The sequence below is a fragment of the Dicentrarchus labrax genome, unplaced genomic scaffold, assembly GCF_905237075.1.
Source record: "Dicentrarchus labrax unplaced genomic scaffold, dlabrax2021, whole genome shotgun sequence".
NCBI lineage: Eukaryota > Metazoa > Chordata > Actinopteri > Moronidae > Dicentrarchus > Dicentrarchus labrax.
The window spans coordinates 23689852-23708077 of NW_026136720.1; the positions used below are offsets into that span (position 1 = coordinate 23689852).

General features: G+C 39.7%; 1 protein-coding gene across 2 annotated transcripts; it reads right to left on the bottom strand.

Moving 5' to 3' along the window:
- Positions 1 to 6: 6 nt before the first annotated feature.
- On the bottom strand, positions 7 to 12437 carry cdhr5b (cadherin-related family member 5b). Of its 2 annotated transcripts, XM_051382577.1 has the most exons (15): positions 12326 to 12437; positions 10764 to 10942; positions 10602 to 10655; positions 9591 to 9680; positions 8929 to 9015; positions 8639 to 8740; positions 8123 to 8308; positions 6906 to 6996; positions 6696 to 6793; positions 5565 to 5768; positions 4489 to 4599; positions 4333 to 4399; positions 3228 to 3467; positions 2261 to 2430; positions 7 to 1681 (listed from the first exon to the last, which is right to left on the bottom strand). In XM_051382577.1, exons 1-15 carry the CDS (start codon positions 12414 to 12416, stop codon positions 1118 to 1120), a joined length of 2334 nt encoding a protein of 777 aa, XP_051238537.1. In that variant the 5' UTR covers positions 12417 to 12437; the 3' UTR covers positions 7 to 1117. The 2 variants fall into 2 exon arrangements, with proteins under 2 accessions (XP_051238537.1, XP_051238538.1); XM_051382578.1 differs by lacking the exon at positions 3228 to 3467.
- Positions 12438 to 18226: the final 5789 nt, after the last annotated feature.

The window sequence follows — 18226 nt, forward strand, 5'->3', positions numbered from 1 at the left end:
ACCTCATTCCATGTTTTAAATGTTTATTATTATTAATATACATTTTTTAAAATTAATTTTGGTTTGAGTCAAACATCAACAGACTTATTTACATCAGTTTTCTGCTCTTAAGTTCAAAATGAGCATTAATTCTCTCAGTGAAACTGCTGACAAACATTTCTGACAACTAATGTGGATTACTGAATAGAAGTTCAGAGTTTGTTTCAGTCATAATGTTTTACAGTCTTCACTATCAGCAGGGAGGGTTTTATTATCACAGACACAGATGTTTCTGTCTTTATCACCTGCTGTTTCTCTCTGTGCAGTTATAGGTTTAGATGACATAAAATATCCCATCAGCAATGAACAACCAACACAACCAGTAAATAATTAACCCAAAATACCAGTAACTCAGGTAAATTTGATATTTTCCCAGACTTTTCCTCTTTCCAGTTTCCAACCATATTTACTGGTTGCTCTGCAAAGTAGATGCGATACAAACTATTTTAAAATAGCTGATTCCTCCTGCTGTTACCTGATATTATGTCTTTATAAGTTATATCAAGTGTATCTCTATGCACCTGTGTGCCCTACTGAAGCTATACTGCCTTAACACACAGCTATAAATCCACCTTAGTGGTTGTCAGCTGGTGTCTTGAAGATTTTTGTAATCTAATAATGAAAAGTAAGTTAAAATACATGTCTGATTTTTTTTTTTGTTAGAATAAATCAGTGAATACACATACTTTTAATCTTCCACTGACACCCTGCAATACTAGCAATGACCACTAGGGGTCCATACAAACGTTTCGTCTCCATTCCTCCTTTGCCACTACACTGCAGCCTATAATCAGGTTACTCTACATGAATTATATACATAAAGAATAAAAGTAGCAAAAGGTTCAATTTACTCAAAATCTAAACCTTCACACAGGGCGAGGCTTGGAAATTCAATTCAGATTCACAATTTATGTTCATTTATCTTTCCATAAGGCGTGTTCAGTCCTGGATCTGTGTCACTGGTCCTCTGTAATGGACTGATAAGGCTGAGTGTTGCAGGACTGACTGCTGATAAATCATCATTAGATTTTATTAAGGGTGGTTCCCGCCATGTCCTCGTCTTTCCTTTTGGCGTCTCTCACAGATCAGCGGTCAGCATTTCGTCACCATCTGAGTCCCCTTCTGGATCCTCCATCTTCACCCCGAGTCCGCTGTCCATATCTGCATCGTTAAAGATGACTCTCTGGGTTTTTTTCTGCGGGTTGTCGTCTTCGTCCTCCTCTTTGCTGCTGGATGGCTGTTCCTCGTCTTCCTCTTCACTGTCGCTCTCTCTGCTGTCTGGAATGATGACCACCTCCTCCTTGGCATCAGGGTCGATGTCCTCCTTGAACCAGACTGACTTGTATCCCTCATCCATGCGTCTCTCCTTGGTCAGGATAGGTTTCACCTCCTTCTCACTGTCGGCCTTGTCTGAGCCTGCCTGGCTGGTGTTGTCATTCAAGAGGGCGTGCAGCGGCACTGAAGATGTCATGACAGCCTCAAAGGGCGTGAAGTTCCCTGCTGCTTTCTGTGGCTCTCCAACAGCCATTACGCTTCCCCCCTCTGGACCACCGGAGCCAGTGCTGTCTCCATCTTCATCTTTCTGGAAGGCGTCATTGGTGTACTGTATGCCCTCCTTCTGACCCCCTGAACCTTGACCCAGCTGTGGAAAGACACATTCAGGGGAAGAAGACAATTTAAAAAAGAGATTAACAGTTTAAAGCCCTGCTGGTGACCCCTAAATGCTAATCAAATAAACTGGACTTTGGATCCGGGTCCAGGTCCCAGATGTGAAAGCCTCCTAAGGAGAACTGGATACAGTGTTCAGAGATGGTGGTATGAAAGCAGGTGTGTTAAAGACTTCCGCTGAACGAGCCTACTGACTTTCTGTTGGCTCCTTGCACACATGAAAATAATTCATACAACTCTTCTAGACTTTCCAAATATTATTGGGCTGAATAGATAAAGTCCTTTTTGGAGGTTTGTGACTCTGAAGCTGTATTCAAATGTAAATTGAATATTGTGCTATATGACCAGAAGTAGGACTCATTCATACCCGCAGCAAATTTCATGGAAATTCTACCGGTAGCTGTAAAAAGTGTTGGACAGATTCCAAAAAGTTAGATGTGGTAAAAGGTACAATAATCGTATGTCGGGGCAGAGGTATGTCTGGATGGTTAGAAAAGGTTTCTACACTTAGTGTACTTGACCTTAGTTGCCTTTAACAACCATGTGAACTTACAGAGCTTCGGAACATGCTGGTTTCGTAGATTTTTCGCCAATCTGCTTTGCCCCTCCTAATGTTAAAGATGAGCACCCCGATGACCACCAGACAGATGAACAGCAGGACACCCAGGGTTGCACCGAGCACTGCCATGTCCGTCGGCCCATAGCCACCGGACGGAATGATCACTGCAATTACAAGGTCACTAAATACAGCTATCATCAAAAAACAGCTAACTAACTGGAAGTTGAATCTTTAAAGAGTAACAAATGAAAGATTCTGACTAGATAGATATACTAGATAGCTAGATATACTAGCCATATTTACTCATGATCAATGTCCCTCTTAAAGTGATTGAGTTTTTTCCCAGCAGAATGGCTGAAAATCGGTTCTGTGATGAATACTAAACCTTAGAAAGAAAGAACTAAAGAAAGAGTATTAGACTCATGGTCTTATGGGCAAAGACTTCTTGGTGTGAGGAATTCTTTACGTGATTGTGAATTTTATGCTCACTGGCAGTTTAGTTTAATCCAAACAGTCTAGAAGGTAACCAAAAGCATAATAACATTACAGAAGCTAAACATAAGTAACTTAATTAACAGGGTTTAGGGTCTGGGTTATTGTGTTGTGTTGGTGTAGACCCAAATTACGAAGTTTAGATTTTATGCGGTGAGTCGCCCAGTGGCTAAATTAGACACTATGTGTAGTTTAAGGTAGGTCTATTTAAGTTTCGTAGCCCCTTCTCATACATGACTGCTGTCACTGTAGGACAAAGCAGTGCTCCGTGGTTGGTTGCTCTGATTGTCAACGACAATTTTTTTTTCCATCAAAGTAGGCTGCACTTGAACACACTGTGATCACTAATATTACAAGAACTCGGTTGCCCCCTCACAATTCAAGAAAGTGCCTGGATTCCAGATTACCTACGATTTACTAAGGTAATATAAAATATTTAATATGACTGAAGCTACTGAGAGAAAACCACCTGTGTGAGCGTGAGTTGTACTGACACTTCCTTCACTGGTCAGACTGGGATTAGTGGTTGAAACAATGCCTTCAGTAGACATATTGGAGATGGTAGTTGAGACGCTGGGGTCAGTGGGCGTACTGGGGTTGATGGTGGACACGGTATCGTCGGTGGTCTTGCTGTTGGTGGTGGATTCCCCTATGGACGTCGTGTTCATACTGTCTGTAGTGCTCAGAGGCACACCGGTGGTGGTGACACCTGGGAGGAGAGCACACTTTTATGTCCCTATTTTCTCTGAACCTTAAAGGGACTTTAGACTGGTTGCAAAGTGAAATTTCACCTTGATTTATTTGCATGAGCCTGGCTGCCGGAGGGTTTTTTTAAAAACTGGCTACAAAGAGCCAGTGGTCCAGGAACTGCGGGTGTTCCCTTTAGTCTTTAAATTTTCTTGTCCTTACTGTACATGTTCATGAAGTGGAATCAAGCTTCAGGGTATGCACGCATCTTTTGCCGAAGTTGAAAGACGTTGCTGAAATGAACTTTTTGCTCTCTCACACACAATCTAAAAAAGCTTTCCCACCTGAAGCTGTGTGGTTTAAACAGACTCAGGTGTGTTGGCCCATTCAGTCTGGTTAAGTTAAGTTGATAAAAATACTGCCAATCAAAAACTGTTTTCCAAAGAACTGCACCAAGACTGCATGAAAAGGTCTTTGTCGTAATACAATTGAACTCGTTTTTGGTGACATCCGAGCAGACCAACCACAAACAAAAACATAACTAAACGCAATTGACAGGGAAGAGTCGGCCTCTGTCTCCCACGCAATGGATTTGATAGTCCGATCTAGGCTACGCAGCCCTAAAGTTACGCCCTGGTTCCACTGGTTGAAATGCCAGTAAATTCTTCCTGAATTCATTACAAGGTTCCTGGAAAGGTTTTGTGTCTGTCATTAGGTAAGGAAAGGCAAGGATATTTTGGTCTGGAGGGATTAAGAGCTGATTTGCCCAATGTTACAAGCTACAAGCTCTTTCTGGCGCTGATGTTTCAAGCAGTACATAGGAGCATAATACTGCATTGAGCCATTAAAAACTTCAGTAGAGCCCTCTGTGAAGGTTTTCCTCCTACCTGATTTCACCTCCACTGAGAGCTGAGCTGTAACTGAGTCGTCGTTAGTCATGTCTTTTGCCACCACCTGGAAGTGCAAAGATGAAGTTCAGTGCTTATTGAGAAAATGTACCAATCAATCAGTCATTTTAAGTTTGGCTTGATTTGTAAACTCACTTGCAGAGATAACGTCTCCTCTGGGAGATCCTTAGTCATAAATAAATAGCCGTCAATGATGGAGAAATCACTGCTCCCAATAATGTCATATGAGATGTAGGGATTTAGACCCTGTTTGAACAGAAATGAATAGGTTAGTGGTGCACATCGAGTAGACAGAAGACTTCCTCATCAAACAACCAAAACAGATTTGACGTATACGCAGTTAAACACTTTTTCACAGTGAAGCTGCTTTAGCCAGTGCAATTAGCTGAAGTTAAGAGGATTTACCAAACATGTTGTCTGGCGTGAGAACTCACCACCCACATCTCAAATGTACAGCTATTATAAAAGACACTTTGTTTGTATTATGCATTTTCAAACTATAAAGATTAAATAGTACTAAATATATTCAGAGTAAAAAAAAAACCAAACACCTCACATCCACTGGACATAACACCCAGGTTAGCCAAACTTATTTGCAAGAGCAAACAGTTGAATGGTAAAAGTTTTTTCCAAACTTCCTGCTTCAGTTTTGACCATCTTGACTTACTGTAGCTGTGCAATGAGGGATAATTCCAGACACTTTCAGTTTGACCTCTAAATAAAGTGTTGTTTTTATGTTGTGGTTTGTTTAAAGCCCGTCTTGATCGATAGACGATTAGTGTTTCTTGACATGTCACAGTGTTTCTCAGCTATTAACCTACTGAGTACAATGTTTTTATTATTAGAAAGGATGGACAAAACTAGATCCAAGTTGTAATTAACCAGAATTTGAAAAGTTGAAAAAAAATATATAAATTTAGATTATTATTAAGTTGATTGAGAACAGCTGGTGAAGTATCATCAGTCAAACCTTAACCAAACATGAATGATGTGGAAAACATGCATTTTTTCAAAGTTTGTTTTATGTATTCATTTGAGGAATGTTCCAGTCTCCTCATCTTTCCACACAGATCTGTTTTCATCTGCTGCAGTTTTTTTCTTCTCTTTTATCCTCAGCCAAGTGGTTTTGAATAAACAAATACACAGAAAAACAGTTTGATGTACTGAACTAGAGAAGTGTAGGCAGTCAGTTAGTGGAATCAGTTTTTTACCCCAGTGACAACGTAGTCATCATCTGTGGCGAGGATTTTCAGTGGCTCATCCTTGTTCTTCGGATCCACTGCCATTTCACCCACTGCAGTGACGACGCCCTCATATTGAGACCTCTGAAAGCGTGGAGGGTGGAGACTCTTCACCTGGACACTGATTGTGACGGGGGTGGAGGCAAACTGATAACTGTTCTTCTTCTGAGCAGCCTGGGAGAGAAACACATACCCAATGGAAGATTTTAGGCCAAAAACAGACACAGACTGTCTTGTTTCTGAGCACAAAAAGACTTTGAGAGGTTTGGTGGTTTGCAGGTGAAAAGCAGGACTCCACTCCACACCAAACTCACTAAAATACATTGTTAAAAATGACAGCATTCACATGTTATAAATGAATTTAACCATTTTCTGTTTATTCTATCTCCTTACACTTTGGTTTATATTGTTGTTTGAAAGCCCAGATCCAGTACTAAATAAATTTGATTTCAAATCCAACTGAGATCACATTAAATCGTCCCTCTTTGCAGTCAAAAATCATGCATTTAATATGTATTGTTAGAGTTGAAACACTTCCAATCCATCCAATTAATCAGTCAATCAACATAAAATAAATGAAAACTATTTTTTTAAAAGGCACAAAAGTTACTGGCATGATGTTCTTAAATATTAATGTGTGCTGGTTTTCTAACTCTCCTATGATATTAAACTGAATATATAAAATTTCATGATGAAACAAACAATCTGAAGACGTCAACTTGGGCTTTGCAAAGTTGTAAAGGCATTTGCTGGTATTTTTAAGGTCCATTTTATAAGACCAGATGATTTATCGATTAGTCAATAACTAAAAGTCTAATAACTTGGACTTAGCAGCGATTTAGTCCGAAATATATTGCATCACACTACAAAAAAACGAACTACAAATATATCATGTTTGTAATATAGAATGTAAACTCTTTTTTTCCATGTCATTATAAACCCTCCTACAAATATGACTGAGGACATCAGTGGTTGCTATGGCTCTGGTGAGAGAATCTTAAAGCTTAAAATCAGGCAACATTTAATTTTTTGTTTGTCAAAGACTCATATGACAACAATGTGTGGCCAAAGTGGGCAAAAGAAATTGAATGTTTACATTACCAGCACTGTCAGACTGATAGTCTCCAACACGTCAGCTGGCTTCAGCATGCTGATGTTCCCCGTGTTTGGGTTGATCTGAAAGAGGCCGCCAGCATCTCCTAAAACACAAACAGACTAAGCTGCTTCTACCTGCCAATAATCAACAACTTATTTCTGCAAACATACACGTCAGACAGTAAAACAAACCACTGTTTATTATAATCTGTTTACCGTTTAGGAACGAGTATGTTATCTCCTCATTTATCCCAGAGTCTCCGTCAATGGCATAAAGCGGTCCTGGTTTCAGCGGTAACGCTCCGATCTGCAGAGAAAACACTCATCATCATATGTCTGACACAGTGGTGAAAGTCGTTCTTTAGCACAATGGTCAATTTAACAGCATCTGAAACCTCCATTCTGACAGCGCAATTGGCTGGAGCTGCATCCGACAATTTATGTAACTTTCTGAAAACGACAATTCAACAATCGTGCAGTCTTTACGCAAGGATTGGTGAGTGTGAGGTGCAAAAGTAGGGGTTTGAACTTTTCTCTCAAGCACTTTTCTGTCTCTTTTGGTATTCTCAACCCAGTGCAACACAATTATTGTCTCTAAGAAGAGACTGTTTGAAAGTGTGTGCTGTTATCCCCATATGTATGATTTATGGCATCTACAAGGATCCATAGAAGACACAGCGTTGTTGGCGAGACACAGAGGCAGTGGGATAGGGGTGGGCAATCTGACCATTTTAGATTTTCACTTTTCAGGTGAATTGTAGAAATCACTGTATTTAATGTTCTTTCATGTTTCCACACTTCACAAACCAGTAGCCTCACTGACTCGTGGATCCATGCCACATGAACAAACCAATGGAGTGGTGCCAGCTATGCTGACTGGACAAACTAGTTCACGCGGCTCTTCCTTTGGTGACGTATTGTAAATAGTACTTAATAAGTGTTATTTCATGTTTATCTTATTGCTTATGTTTTCAACTTCATATTAATCACCATTTTGAAACCTTTGTAGTATCTTCAGTGCAATATTGTGTTTTAATGATGCTAAATGTAGAAATGCATAGGCTATTTAAAGTCTGGCTATGTCCGAATGTAGACTCTACTGGGCATGCCAAAAATTGTGAAAAAGATTGTAATTTAGATCATAGATCGTGATGCGATTATAAAGATTGTGATATCATTTATTTGTCCAGATCGCCCACCCCTGCAGCCAGGAGGAGGCTATGATGGCGGGCTTTTCACCCGCCTTCAAATTACAACTAGTTCCTTTCAAATATATCTGGATCTTCAGGGAGCTCATTGATTGGCTCCTCCTAGCCTCTACTTTAGTTGAGGCAAAATCACATTGCTTCAGCCCGTATTCAATTGTCCCCTGACGGTTCCGAATCAGTACTGGACTTTCCGGATAAAGTGTTACCACAATGGCAGTGTCGCACCTCTTGTTCGTTTAAGTTGACCCTGCCAGTGTAGCCGGAGTTCTGGCAGATCAAAGCTCCGCCGACCTCATGCTCCGTGCAGGGCTGGAACCACGGCGGTCTGGTGTCCACATCTAAGATGGTGACCATGATGGTGGCGGAGGCAGTGAACGAAGGGCCGGGACTGGGCGATTCCAACGGTGTGTCCTTAAAAAAAAGAAAAATGACAATCTGTCAAACTGTTCCATTCAGGTCAAACAGAGTCAGTGTGCTGCTATTGTGGATGTTAGCTCACTGGATCCGCTACACTTGGGTCTACTAAACTGTTATTTCAAGTCAAAATGGCTGCGGTGGAAAAGGTCTATTCAGTTCCTTGTCTTCCTCAAGAACCCTTTAACATGTGGACAATAGGAGCCGGTTGTCTGCATTAACGTTTAAGAGAACATGTCTGACCTCTAGAGAAAGAAAGAAATATTGGATTTGATTGAGTTGGAAGAACAAAATCAGTGTTTTGAACTAACAGTGAACAGCACTCACCTGAGCATATAACATAAGCTGGACATTTTTGACTTTGTCGTAGTCGAGAGGCGTCTTAACAAGGATATCCGGGTTGGTAGCTGACCTCAGTTTAAAGGCATTCTGCAGAAATCAAACAGGACACTTAACACTGTTTAGATCTGCCTTAGTTTCCCACTGCTTCTGGACCTATCTCTTTATGGGAGATTACATTAATATTTCATCTGACTCAGAGGAAGAAAACAACAGCAGGATTTATCTAAATGTCAGACCTACTGAGAAACAAAGGAAAAATAATTACGAGGTCTTACAAGTTCAGATGTCAGATTGTAGTAGAGCGGTGTCCCATCTAAGTCTGTGGCAGTGAAGCGGCCTACACTTTTGTCTACAGGAGACAGCTGGGACAAAACAGTTCAAACAATCAGTGTGATATTAACATGAAACACAGTTTTCAAAATGTCAATCAATTATTCACTGTAGCATCCCTCAATTAAAACACTGATTAGTCCTGTGTGCTGAAAAGGAATTAGCTCCTAAAGTTTGGCTGCCAGTCAGCATTCCCGTTCATCCCATATAAGAAATCTGAAAGCAGACGTTTCATGAGTGCACAGAATTAGCCTGAGTGCAAGGAAATGGGCTGAAGTTGGAATGCGGAAAATCTGTGCAAGCAACAATATATATGGGTGCACCGCGCACGCATACAGTTTGAAAAAATATATAGACATGGTGTCCACAAACTTTTGGCCATATAGTGTAATTTAGCTACAAAGCAATATCCAGAGCATCTGCGATTTAAAAACGAGATAATGTTGCAAAAACACAAATTCAGATGAACTTCAAAAGAAATGAATTAATTAAAACATTTTGTCATTGGTCAGGATGAAAAAAGTGATTCTGTGAGGCAAAACAGTAAACAAAAAACTAATATCATGAAGAATTCCTGCTTTGTTAAATGTATTTATCAGACTCTTACCTCGTCAACGTTGATACTGTAGGCACTCTGTGCAAATACTGGAGGGTTATCATTCTCATTGGTCACAATCACAATAATGATGACGTTCAACTGGAAACAAAGAAACAATCCTTGTTTAAATGACTTATATGGATATTGCTACTTATATTATTTATGACTAATATGCATTTTTACAACAACTTTTAAATAATATGCTACTAAAAAAAAAAATCTGACGTCTTTGAGCTGCATATAGATCCTGATATCATATATCATATACCAAGGATTTTCTGTCTGCATGACCTACTTGTGTTAATATGTGGAATAACAGAAACTCTAAAACGTCATCAAGAACCACTTCACAATCTCTGCAACTATGGACTGTATAAATAAATCTTTCCAAGCACATGGAGAACCTCCTCACACACATTTAAAATGTTTTATGAACCTGCACAACATCTTCAAGAATCTGTAAAACATTTTCAACCACCTGGTGAACCTTTCTGAGAACTTCTTCGTGAATGCAAACAACCTCCTTTAGCACCTGTATAAAATCTTCAAGCACATGTACAACCTTCTCTTGAAGGTGTACAACCTTGTCAAGCCTCTGGAGAATCATTATAACCTCCAAGAAGTACCAAGAATCTGCTCAAGAACCCATTAAAGCACACAGACAACCTTTTCAAAAGCCTGTACGACCTTCTCCAGAAAAATACAGGTTCCTTAAGTTCCTGTATAACCTCTTCAAGAACATCTATGTCCTCCTTAGGAACCTAGAGAACCTCTTCAAGCCTTTCAAGAGGTTTCAGAAAAAATAGGTCCCTTAGTGCTGTTTTGCTTCTTTCTCCCTCATTTATGTTGAGTCTGTGTCTATCTGCATGTTGCAATTCAAACAATTCACCATGATCATCATCATATTTGAACAGTTTCAACACACCACAAAGTGAAACATTAAAAGTTAGAATTAGTACAGTATAATGCAGATTTCACACATTTCGGTTGAACATGTTTAGTGTATGAAGACAGTTTTACCGTGAGGCCTGTGGTTGCAGTGCAGGTGAGCTCGACAACATGAGTTTCTGCAGTCTGCAAACACAACAAACTACATGCTAAACAGCCAGGTATTTTCACAGACCAAAATCTGAACTGAGATATGGGTTTGGATCTGGTGCTATGAGACATGACCTACGGTACCTCAAAGTCCAACACCCTTGCTGCTATCAGCTGGTTTCCATCAAGCTTGAATGGGTTGTTGGGATTTGCAGGAGGTGGTTTGAAATTGACAGTGACATTTGGTTGGAGAGTGATAGTTGCCACGGTATCATCCACCATGTTGTTTTCGGCAAAGTTCACAGACTCAGGAACAGAGCAGACTGTTGGGAGAGAAGAACACAGCACAGAGACCGTAGCAACATTTAGCAAAATGCTGTTCTTTCTTCTCCAAAGTCAGATTAGAAAATTGTTATTAATTTCATCTCTGTGTGTTGAAAAATCAAAGTGCTAGCCTAATGCTCAAAAACATGAACAACTTTAAAGTTTAGAGGGTTAAGAGAGAAATAAAAGCCTGCAGACTGTTGCATCACCTGTATGTTTAAACGTATTTATGAGTTATGTTCTGACTAAAAAATGGTCGCACCATACAAGTACAATGCATGTGATTTTATTCTGTGTTCACTTGAGATGGGAATTACAGCTGTACGTCAATTTATCGATCTCTTTAAGCAGTAGTTGAACCTAAAAACAAACCAATAAAAAAGGTGGTCGGCCACTCCATTCTACAAATGAGATCTATTTCCACATCCACTTTGTCCCAGCTGTGGTAAAATATAGGGCTGCACAATTAATTGAAATATTATCAAAATCGCAGTATGACCAAGTTCGAGCAAATGAAATGTTTGGCAAAACAGCATTATAATGAATGAATGTTCTCCAGATGTAAGAAAACATGTTTGTTTGGTACAGACCGCCAACAATTTTTCATCATCATGATTTTAATAGTTTTCTTCAGTGAAAATAAAATGTCTGATGCAAAAAGGATCATTCCCACTAATTCTTGGGGGTCCGAGTATGACCCTCTGCTAACAAGTTTGTCTGAGCAGGAGGAAACACAAGCTGCACAATCCACTGAAACATGAAGGCTGCTTCTGCCACCGCAGTCTGAAGGCGTCAGGTCAGGGTCACTTGAATCTACCTCGCCAACTTCTCTGTTGTTGGCTGCAAGAATCAACACAAACTTCTACTCCCACCATCTGAGGAAGTGAAGACCCACCCAGAATATAAACTTCTCTATATTCTCAATAAAAATGTGTTGTCAACAAGGCCCAGTACTGAGCTGAGACACAACGGGATCTGTTGTCACTTTTAACTTTAGATAATGTATTCTGTCTTTTCCTACGTGTGCATTGTATCTGTATACCGTACTGTCACTTGTAATGTTTCTATTTTTGCTACCTTTCTTGGGACTATTCAATTCAATTCAATTCAATTCAATTCAATTCCATTTTATTTGTATAGCGCCAATTCATAACAGAAGTTATCTCAGGACACTTTCCAAATAGAGCAGGTGTAGACCGAACTCCTTATAACATAACAGATGTAAATTGGCATTCTTGCAAACTCCAGCCTGTTTATATCTTTCATTTTCATGTCGATGTTCATTACAGGCTCTGTCCCTATCAAATAAACAGATAAAATAAAAAACTTGAGTCAGGTAAAACAAACAGGCCTCGGTTGAACCAGCAGGTTTCAGTACTCACTGGACTGGGCCTCAGTGGATGTTTGAAGCACAATCAGAAGTAGAACGCTGAAGAACGTCCTCATAGTGAAGTGTGGACAAAGCCCGTCCATGTCTCCGTCCGTCCTGTCTGAACTGATCATTATCCGTCTCTGTTCTCTGCTTATCACCTCGGCTTTATGGCTGAAGTGGACTTTCTCCCCATCATAAAAACACAACACACACTTCTGTTTGCCGGGAAGTCACATAAGATCTTTTTTTTCTTTCCTTTTTTGAATTATCTTTTATTTGAAAGATTTGGAGTGGAAAGTGGAAAGAATTAATGATAGGATCAATGAAGTTTTCTATCAACTATATGTCCTCATATAAGAACCTCTATGAGCCTCCTCTCCTCTGTCCCTCGATCAAGAGTTCATGTTTCCTGGTTTCCATTTATGGTTGACAACAATGATGGAACAAACATACTCATAACAACACCTAAATACAGAGAATAAAACATAGTTAGACCTCATAAATATATTGAATGTGGAAGGTCAGATTTCAGTGGGTTGTATCCAAAATGATTATGACCTGTTACTTCTGTCTTCAGAAAAACAAAATGTCAACTTGTTCCATTCAAACCATGATGTGTGGTTACACTGTAACCTCTGTTCCGGGAGAGCTCTCCTGCTTTTAGGCTGCTCAGATATAAATAATAAAAATTACAGTGAAACAATTTGGGGATTAAAAAACAAACTAATCACCAACATCATCTGCATGTAAAGAAATGATCACGTGTCACTGACGTTTATACTGTGTAGTTTTATTGCTTATTTAATGACCTATATATTCACATCCAGACCGGAGTTCATCACAACACCTTCATTCATTTCAATGGGACACACAAGCATCAACATCACATCAGAGTCATATAATATAGATACTATTATCAGTGGGCAGTAACTCATTACAAGTAATAATATTATTGGTAATGATATTACCTTCTTCCTCCTCAGTAACTAGAGGTTTAGTTAATAACTAATACATTTCAGTAATAATATCACAGTTATTAGGTAAGTAAGTCGGATGACAGAAACACTTACATTCAGCAGCTGGAAATATAATTCATCAAATCTCAAGACACAACTTGAATAAACATGTATTAATAATTATTATTAACATGTCATCTACAGTATACCTGGATGTTTTTAGTAATATCCGATCCATGTGCCTTTCTATTTACACCTGGTATTAACAAGCTTCTCTTTGTGATCACATTTTCATATGCAAATTCGGGCTTGCTTAAAGAGCCCCTCCAGACATGTGTTAAGATATACAGTATATACTTCTACCTCAATAAAAATGATAGAATATACAAATTTGCAAATTTAGTGACTTTTAAAAAAAAAGTTTAAAGTTTTCCTGCTGGACACAAGATGTCTCCTACTTCACTGTAAACTCCATTCTCAGTGTCTGTGCACTGGTGGCTTCAAGCTTCGTCACGCTGTATAAGTTGCATACTGGACCAGGACTGACTTCTAAACTATTTGTGATGTCACAAATCATGCTCCTAGGTACTTTGAAGATACACACCTTAAAATCAGATTTTCAGTGAGCAGAGAAACTTTCCACTTTGAGCAGATGAATGTGAAAACATCCTCCTAGTGTCAAACTCTGCACAGACAGCATTCTGCACAGTGAAGCTCAAACATACAGTTGTAGGAACAAGAAGAAAAACACATTTTTGAGTAGAGTGGGACTTTAAGCTAGCATGAGGAGGCAGAGTTGGTGACCTTTCAACTTGCTGAGCGGTTTTCTTTCTTAAGAATTTGCTCATGCAGTTTATTTACATTTACCAGGATGTTTTCCTAGTAACATTGCTGAGAATGGAATATCTAAAATAGCTAAATGAAGGGCAATCGGCCTGGATCTAGATTCTGCAAGATGTTTTTGATTAGAATCTAAACAACTTTAAGAATCTAAAGCAAGTCAAGTTGCCCTTTACTTAGCACTTCTAGATATACTTTGACTTGGATGACTGAGAGTCTTTGTAGCAGAGCTGGTCCGCCCTACAGCATACAACACAAGCTACATAGGGCCATGTAAATTTGCATGGGTGTCAACGTTTACAGCTTTGATGAGAGAATGAACAGAGCTATCTCTCAGAAAAAGAAGGGGAAAAAACACAAGAGTGAATTGTGGCAACAGGAATCAGGTAAACTTGTGTTCCCTCTAAGTTCGATGTCAGTAAATAATAACATGTACAGTACATGTGCAGTGAACCTCTGTCCTCTGTGTCTATCTCACTAACAGCACAGTGTGGCTCTCTGTCTGTACGGGTCTGCCGGGGCTGTAAAATACAACTATTTATTATGTTTGATAAACACTAACACGCAGCGGTGTTTATTAACTGCAGCTCGGTAAAGATTAGATGGCACGGGCTTTGTTCACACGCGCATGCACAAAATGTAACTCGTGCTTTCAAGCAGACAATATATGGGTGCGATGGCTCTCCTCACAGACGCACAGAACTTTTATACAAGACAATGATTATCTATTTCTCTCAGTCAAGGTTTAGTTACAGTTTTGTAGTTTGAGATTGACATTGACTATTGATTTAATATTGAATTTAAATGTTGATTAGCTGGGCATACTGGGCAATATGGATGCAGACCTCTCAATAAATAATAACCATCAAGTATTCAGTAAAGCCATAGAATAAATAGTACTTTAAAGTGTATAAAAGGAAATGTTGGGGAGCCATGATGCAGATAGCTTGAGACTTAAAGCTGCAGTCAGAGCCTAAAGGCTTGTGTTTACATTGTATAGACAAAGCTATAGTAGTTAAGCAATAAAATAAAATCTCAGTTTTTATTATTTTCTACAATGTTAATGTTAATATTCACTTTATTCAAGTACTCTTCATGGTCAGGCCCCTTCATATCTTAAAGAGCTCATAGTACCCTATTACCCCACTAGAACATTACGTTCTCTGAATGCTTGGCTACTTGTGGTTCCTATAGTCTCTAAAAGTAGAACAGGAGCCAGAGCCTTCAGTTACCAAGCTCCTCTCCTGTGGAACCAGCTTCCAGTTGTGGTTCGGGAGGCAGACACCCTCACCACATTCAAGAGTAGGCTTAAGACAATTCCTCTTTGATAAAGCTTATAGTTAGGGCTGGATCAGGTGAGTCCTGAACCATCCCTTAGTTATGCTGCTATAGGCCTAGGCTGCGTTTCATTAGTCGTTCAACGCGCCCTCGTTCACTTGCCCTCGGGGGAATCCCCGCCGGCATCATGTGGAATGTGAAGTGTCGTTACAATTGTCTGGAAAACTGAAGTGAACTTGGTGAGATGGACCCTCGGAGGGCTGAGGGAGCGAGTGAACAACGATGGTCACTCCGAGGTGGATATCACCCACAATGCATTGCAGTTTACGTCATTGCCGCTATAACGCCGAGTAAGGGCAAGTGTGTTTCATTTAAATCCCCCGCTCCTCCCCCGCCCACTTTCCCTCCACGCTCCAAGTGGCCCCGGCATGCTGTAGAAATGAGGGGAAGTGACAGGGGGAGGGGAATATAATGAAAATCCTATGCACTAGCTCCTCTCCCCTCCCTCTTTCTCACCATTCTGTCTTATGCATTTACTCTTCACTTCCCCGATTTCTTAGGTTTTGGATCCTGGTGGAGCCTCCTGCCATGGTCCTGCTTGACCCCCACTGCTAATATTACTGAAATATTATGTTATTATTATTACAATTATTATAACTACAATTACTATTATTACTATAATCACTGCTCATTGTCCCCCATCGTTGTCGTCATCGTCATCATCTTCTTCATGTTCATCATCATCAGTCACTACTATTAGTGTAGTTGTTGCTACTGTTGTTGCTGTGCACCTCTCTCTGTCTGTCTCTCTCTGTCTCTGTCTGTCTGTCTGTCTGTCTGTCTGTCTCCCTCTCTGCCTCTCTCTCTCTCTCTCTCTTTCTCACCCCTTTGGGGGCTTTTTTCCTTTTATTAGACAAGAAATAGGGAGAGAGAGAGAGAGTTAAATGATCCTCATGACCTTCACTCTCGTGCCACCCTCAAGACAAACTTCATTCTTCTCATTTTAAAAATCAATACATCAGAATGGTTTGCTCCTTTCACTGAGATCAATAACTCAATATGTCCTTTTTAAGACTTCCAGTGTTTGTTATTATCCACTCATCAAACTGAATGTGTATAAATGGTGTGAGTGAACGTGAAATGCTCCACACAGTAAACACACTAAACACCATGAATACCTCATAAAACATATTTTAATAACAAAGATATCTGTGTTTCCACATTAAATATGATAACAGCTGCATTCATTCAGAACATCAGTAACATGTTTGTCCTTCTTACATCAGCTTGAATCCGTCTCTGAGTGTACTCTAGGCCTACAGGTCAGTCGGCCAGTTGTTGTAGACCGACGGGCACATGTACTGTTTCAGCAGCAGGTTCACTCGCTCCATGTCTCCTCCCACCCCACTGTGGACAAAAACACAGTGACAGTTAAACACACACACAACTGTTCTCTTTATAACAACATACAACTTACTAACTGATGTTGTTGTACAGAAAGAAGAAACCTTTAAAGTTAAGGAACTTTAATTTGGCTTTATTGGTTTTAAAGAACCTGACCATAGTTTGGGGGCTCAGTCCATGGGTATTTGACTTGGGAACCAGAGGGTGGCCCTAACTGCTTGAGGGGCACCTGACCATGTGGCAGGCCTCCATGATAACAGCATGCTTATGGCTCCTGTGGGTGTATGTGCACGTGCAGAACAATGTTATAATCTTAGTTTTTAAAGAGTGTCCAGTGCTTTTTATTAACCTCACCTGCAGGGAGAACCAGGCGTTTGTTTGAATCAGTCAGAGACACGCCTTTAGTTCTAGTACTCTCAATTATATTCAGTCATATTTTAGTAAGAAGCCTCCCTGTTTTCTGATCCGTCCCAGTTCTCGTTCACCATGTTTACCTGTTGTCTTAATGCGTTTAGTGTAACATACATTTCCACAGCATTAATTCCATCAGTACAACAGAGCCTTCCTAACACTATTTTCATTCACTGATTCTTTAAATTTGTTTTTCTAATTGCTGTTAAGCAGAGCAGCTCAAGGGCAGAACCCCTCCAATTCCATTATACTGAATTTATCATGGATATGATAACTTCACCACCTTCTGCCTTTATTTGTTAATCTGTTAATCCCACAGCTGTTATTTGATATTTATCTTGAATGGGTAATGGAGAAAAAAAATATCTTATCTTACCTCTTTAGAAAGTATATAATAGTATTATATAAAAGTAGTATAAAAGTATGTTGTTACTACAACAACGAAAGATATTATTTGAGCGTGACATTTCTGTCATTAAAACAAATATCTGAGTGGATTTTTGTAAGATCCTTTAGTCAGTCCAAGGGAGCAGGGAGTGAATTGCTATGAATGCACAGGGATAATTAAAAGCAACCTAGATGGACATCATTTTTTTTTATCAACTTCTCTTTTCTCCTCTTCAGATTTTAGTGAATAAATCAAACTGAAACCATAAAGGTGAGAAAGTGATACACCCCCCACCCTAAGAGGAAATGAATCCCTTCAGTGTATATGTATTTTTAATCTCTGATGTTATAACTGTAACATGTATCTCAGTGTTTGTACTGCGTGTCACTGTTGCTGTGATGTGTCTGATGTGTGTGTCTCACACCTCTTCTTGACACTCTGCATGCGGCGCAGGAAGGCGCAGATGGAGCTGTGTTTGGCCTTAGATCGCAGAAACTCTGCGTATCTGTTGGAGAACTCGATATCTCCTAGTTGCCTCCTGCGGTCCAAACCTGCTGACAGCAGCTGCCTGTAACACATTCACCTCAATAATCACAACACAATACACAATATATCCATATACTCAATATATTCA

Bases quoted from the DNA above. Each gene is read 5' to 3' on its own strand.
- cdhr5b (XM_051382577.1), bottom strand. From the start codon at position 12,416: ATGGACGGGCTTTGTCCACACTTCACTATGAGGACGTTCTTCAGCGTT. The intron at 5,769-6,695 runs GTAATGTAAACA...TTTCTCTCCCAG, and splicing joins CTATCAGTCTGACAGTGCTG to GCTGCTCAGAAGAAGAACAG. The intron at 4,400-4,488 runs GTGAGTTTACAA...TTGCACTTCCAG, and splicing joins AGGAGACGTTATCTCTGCAA to GTGGTGGCAAAAGACATGAC.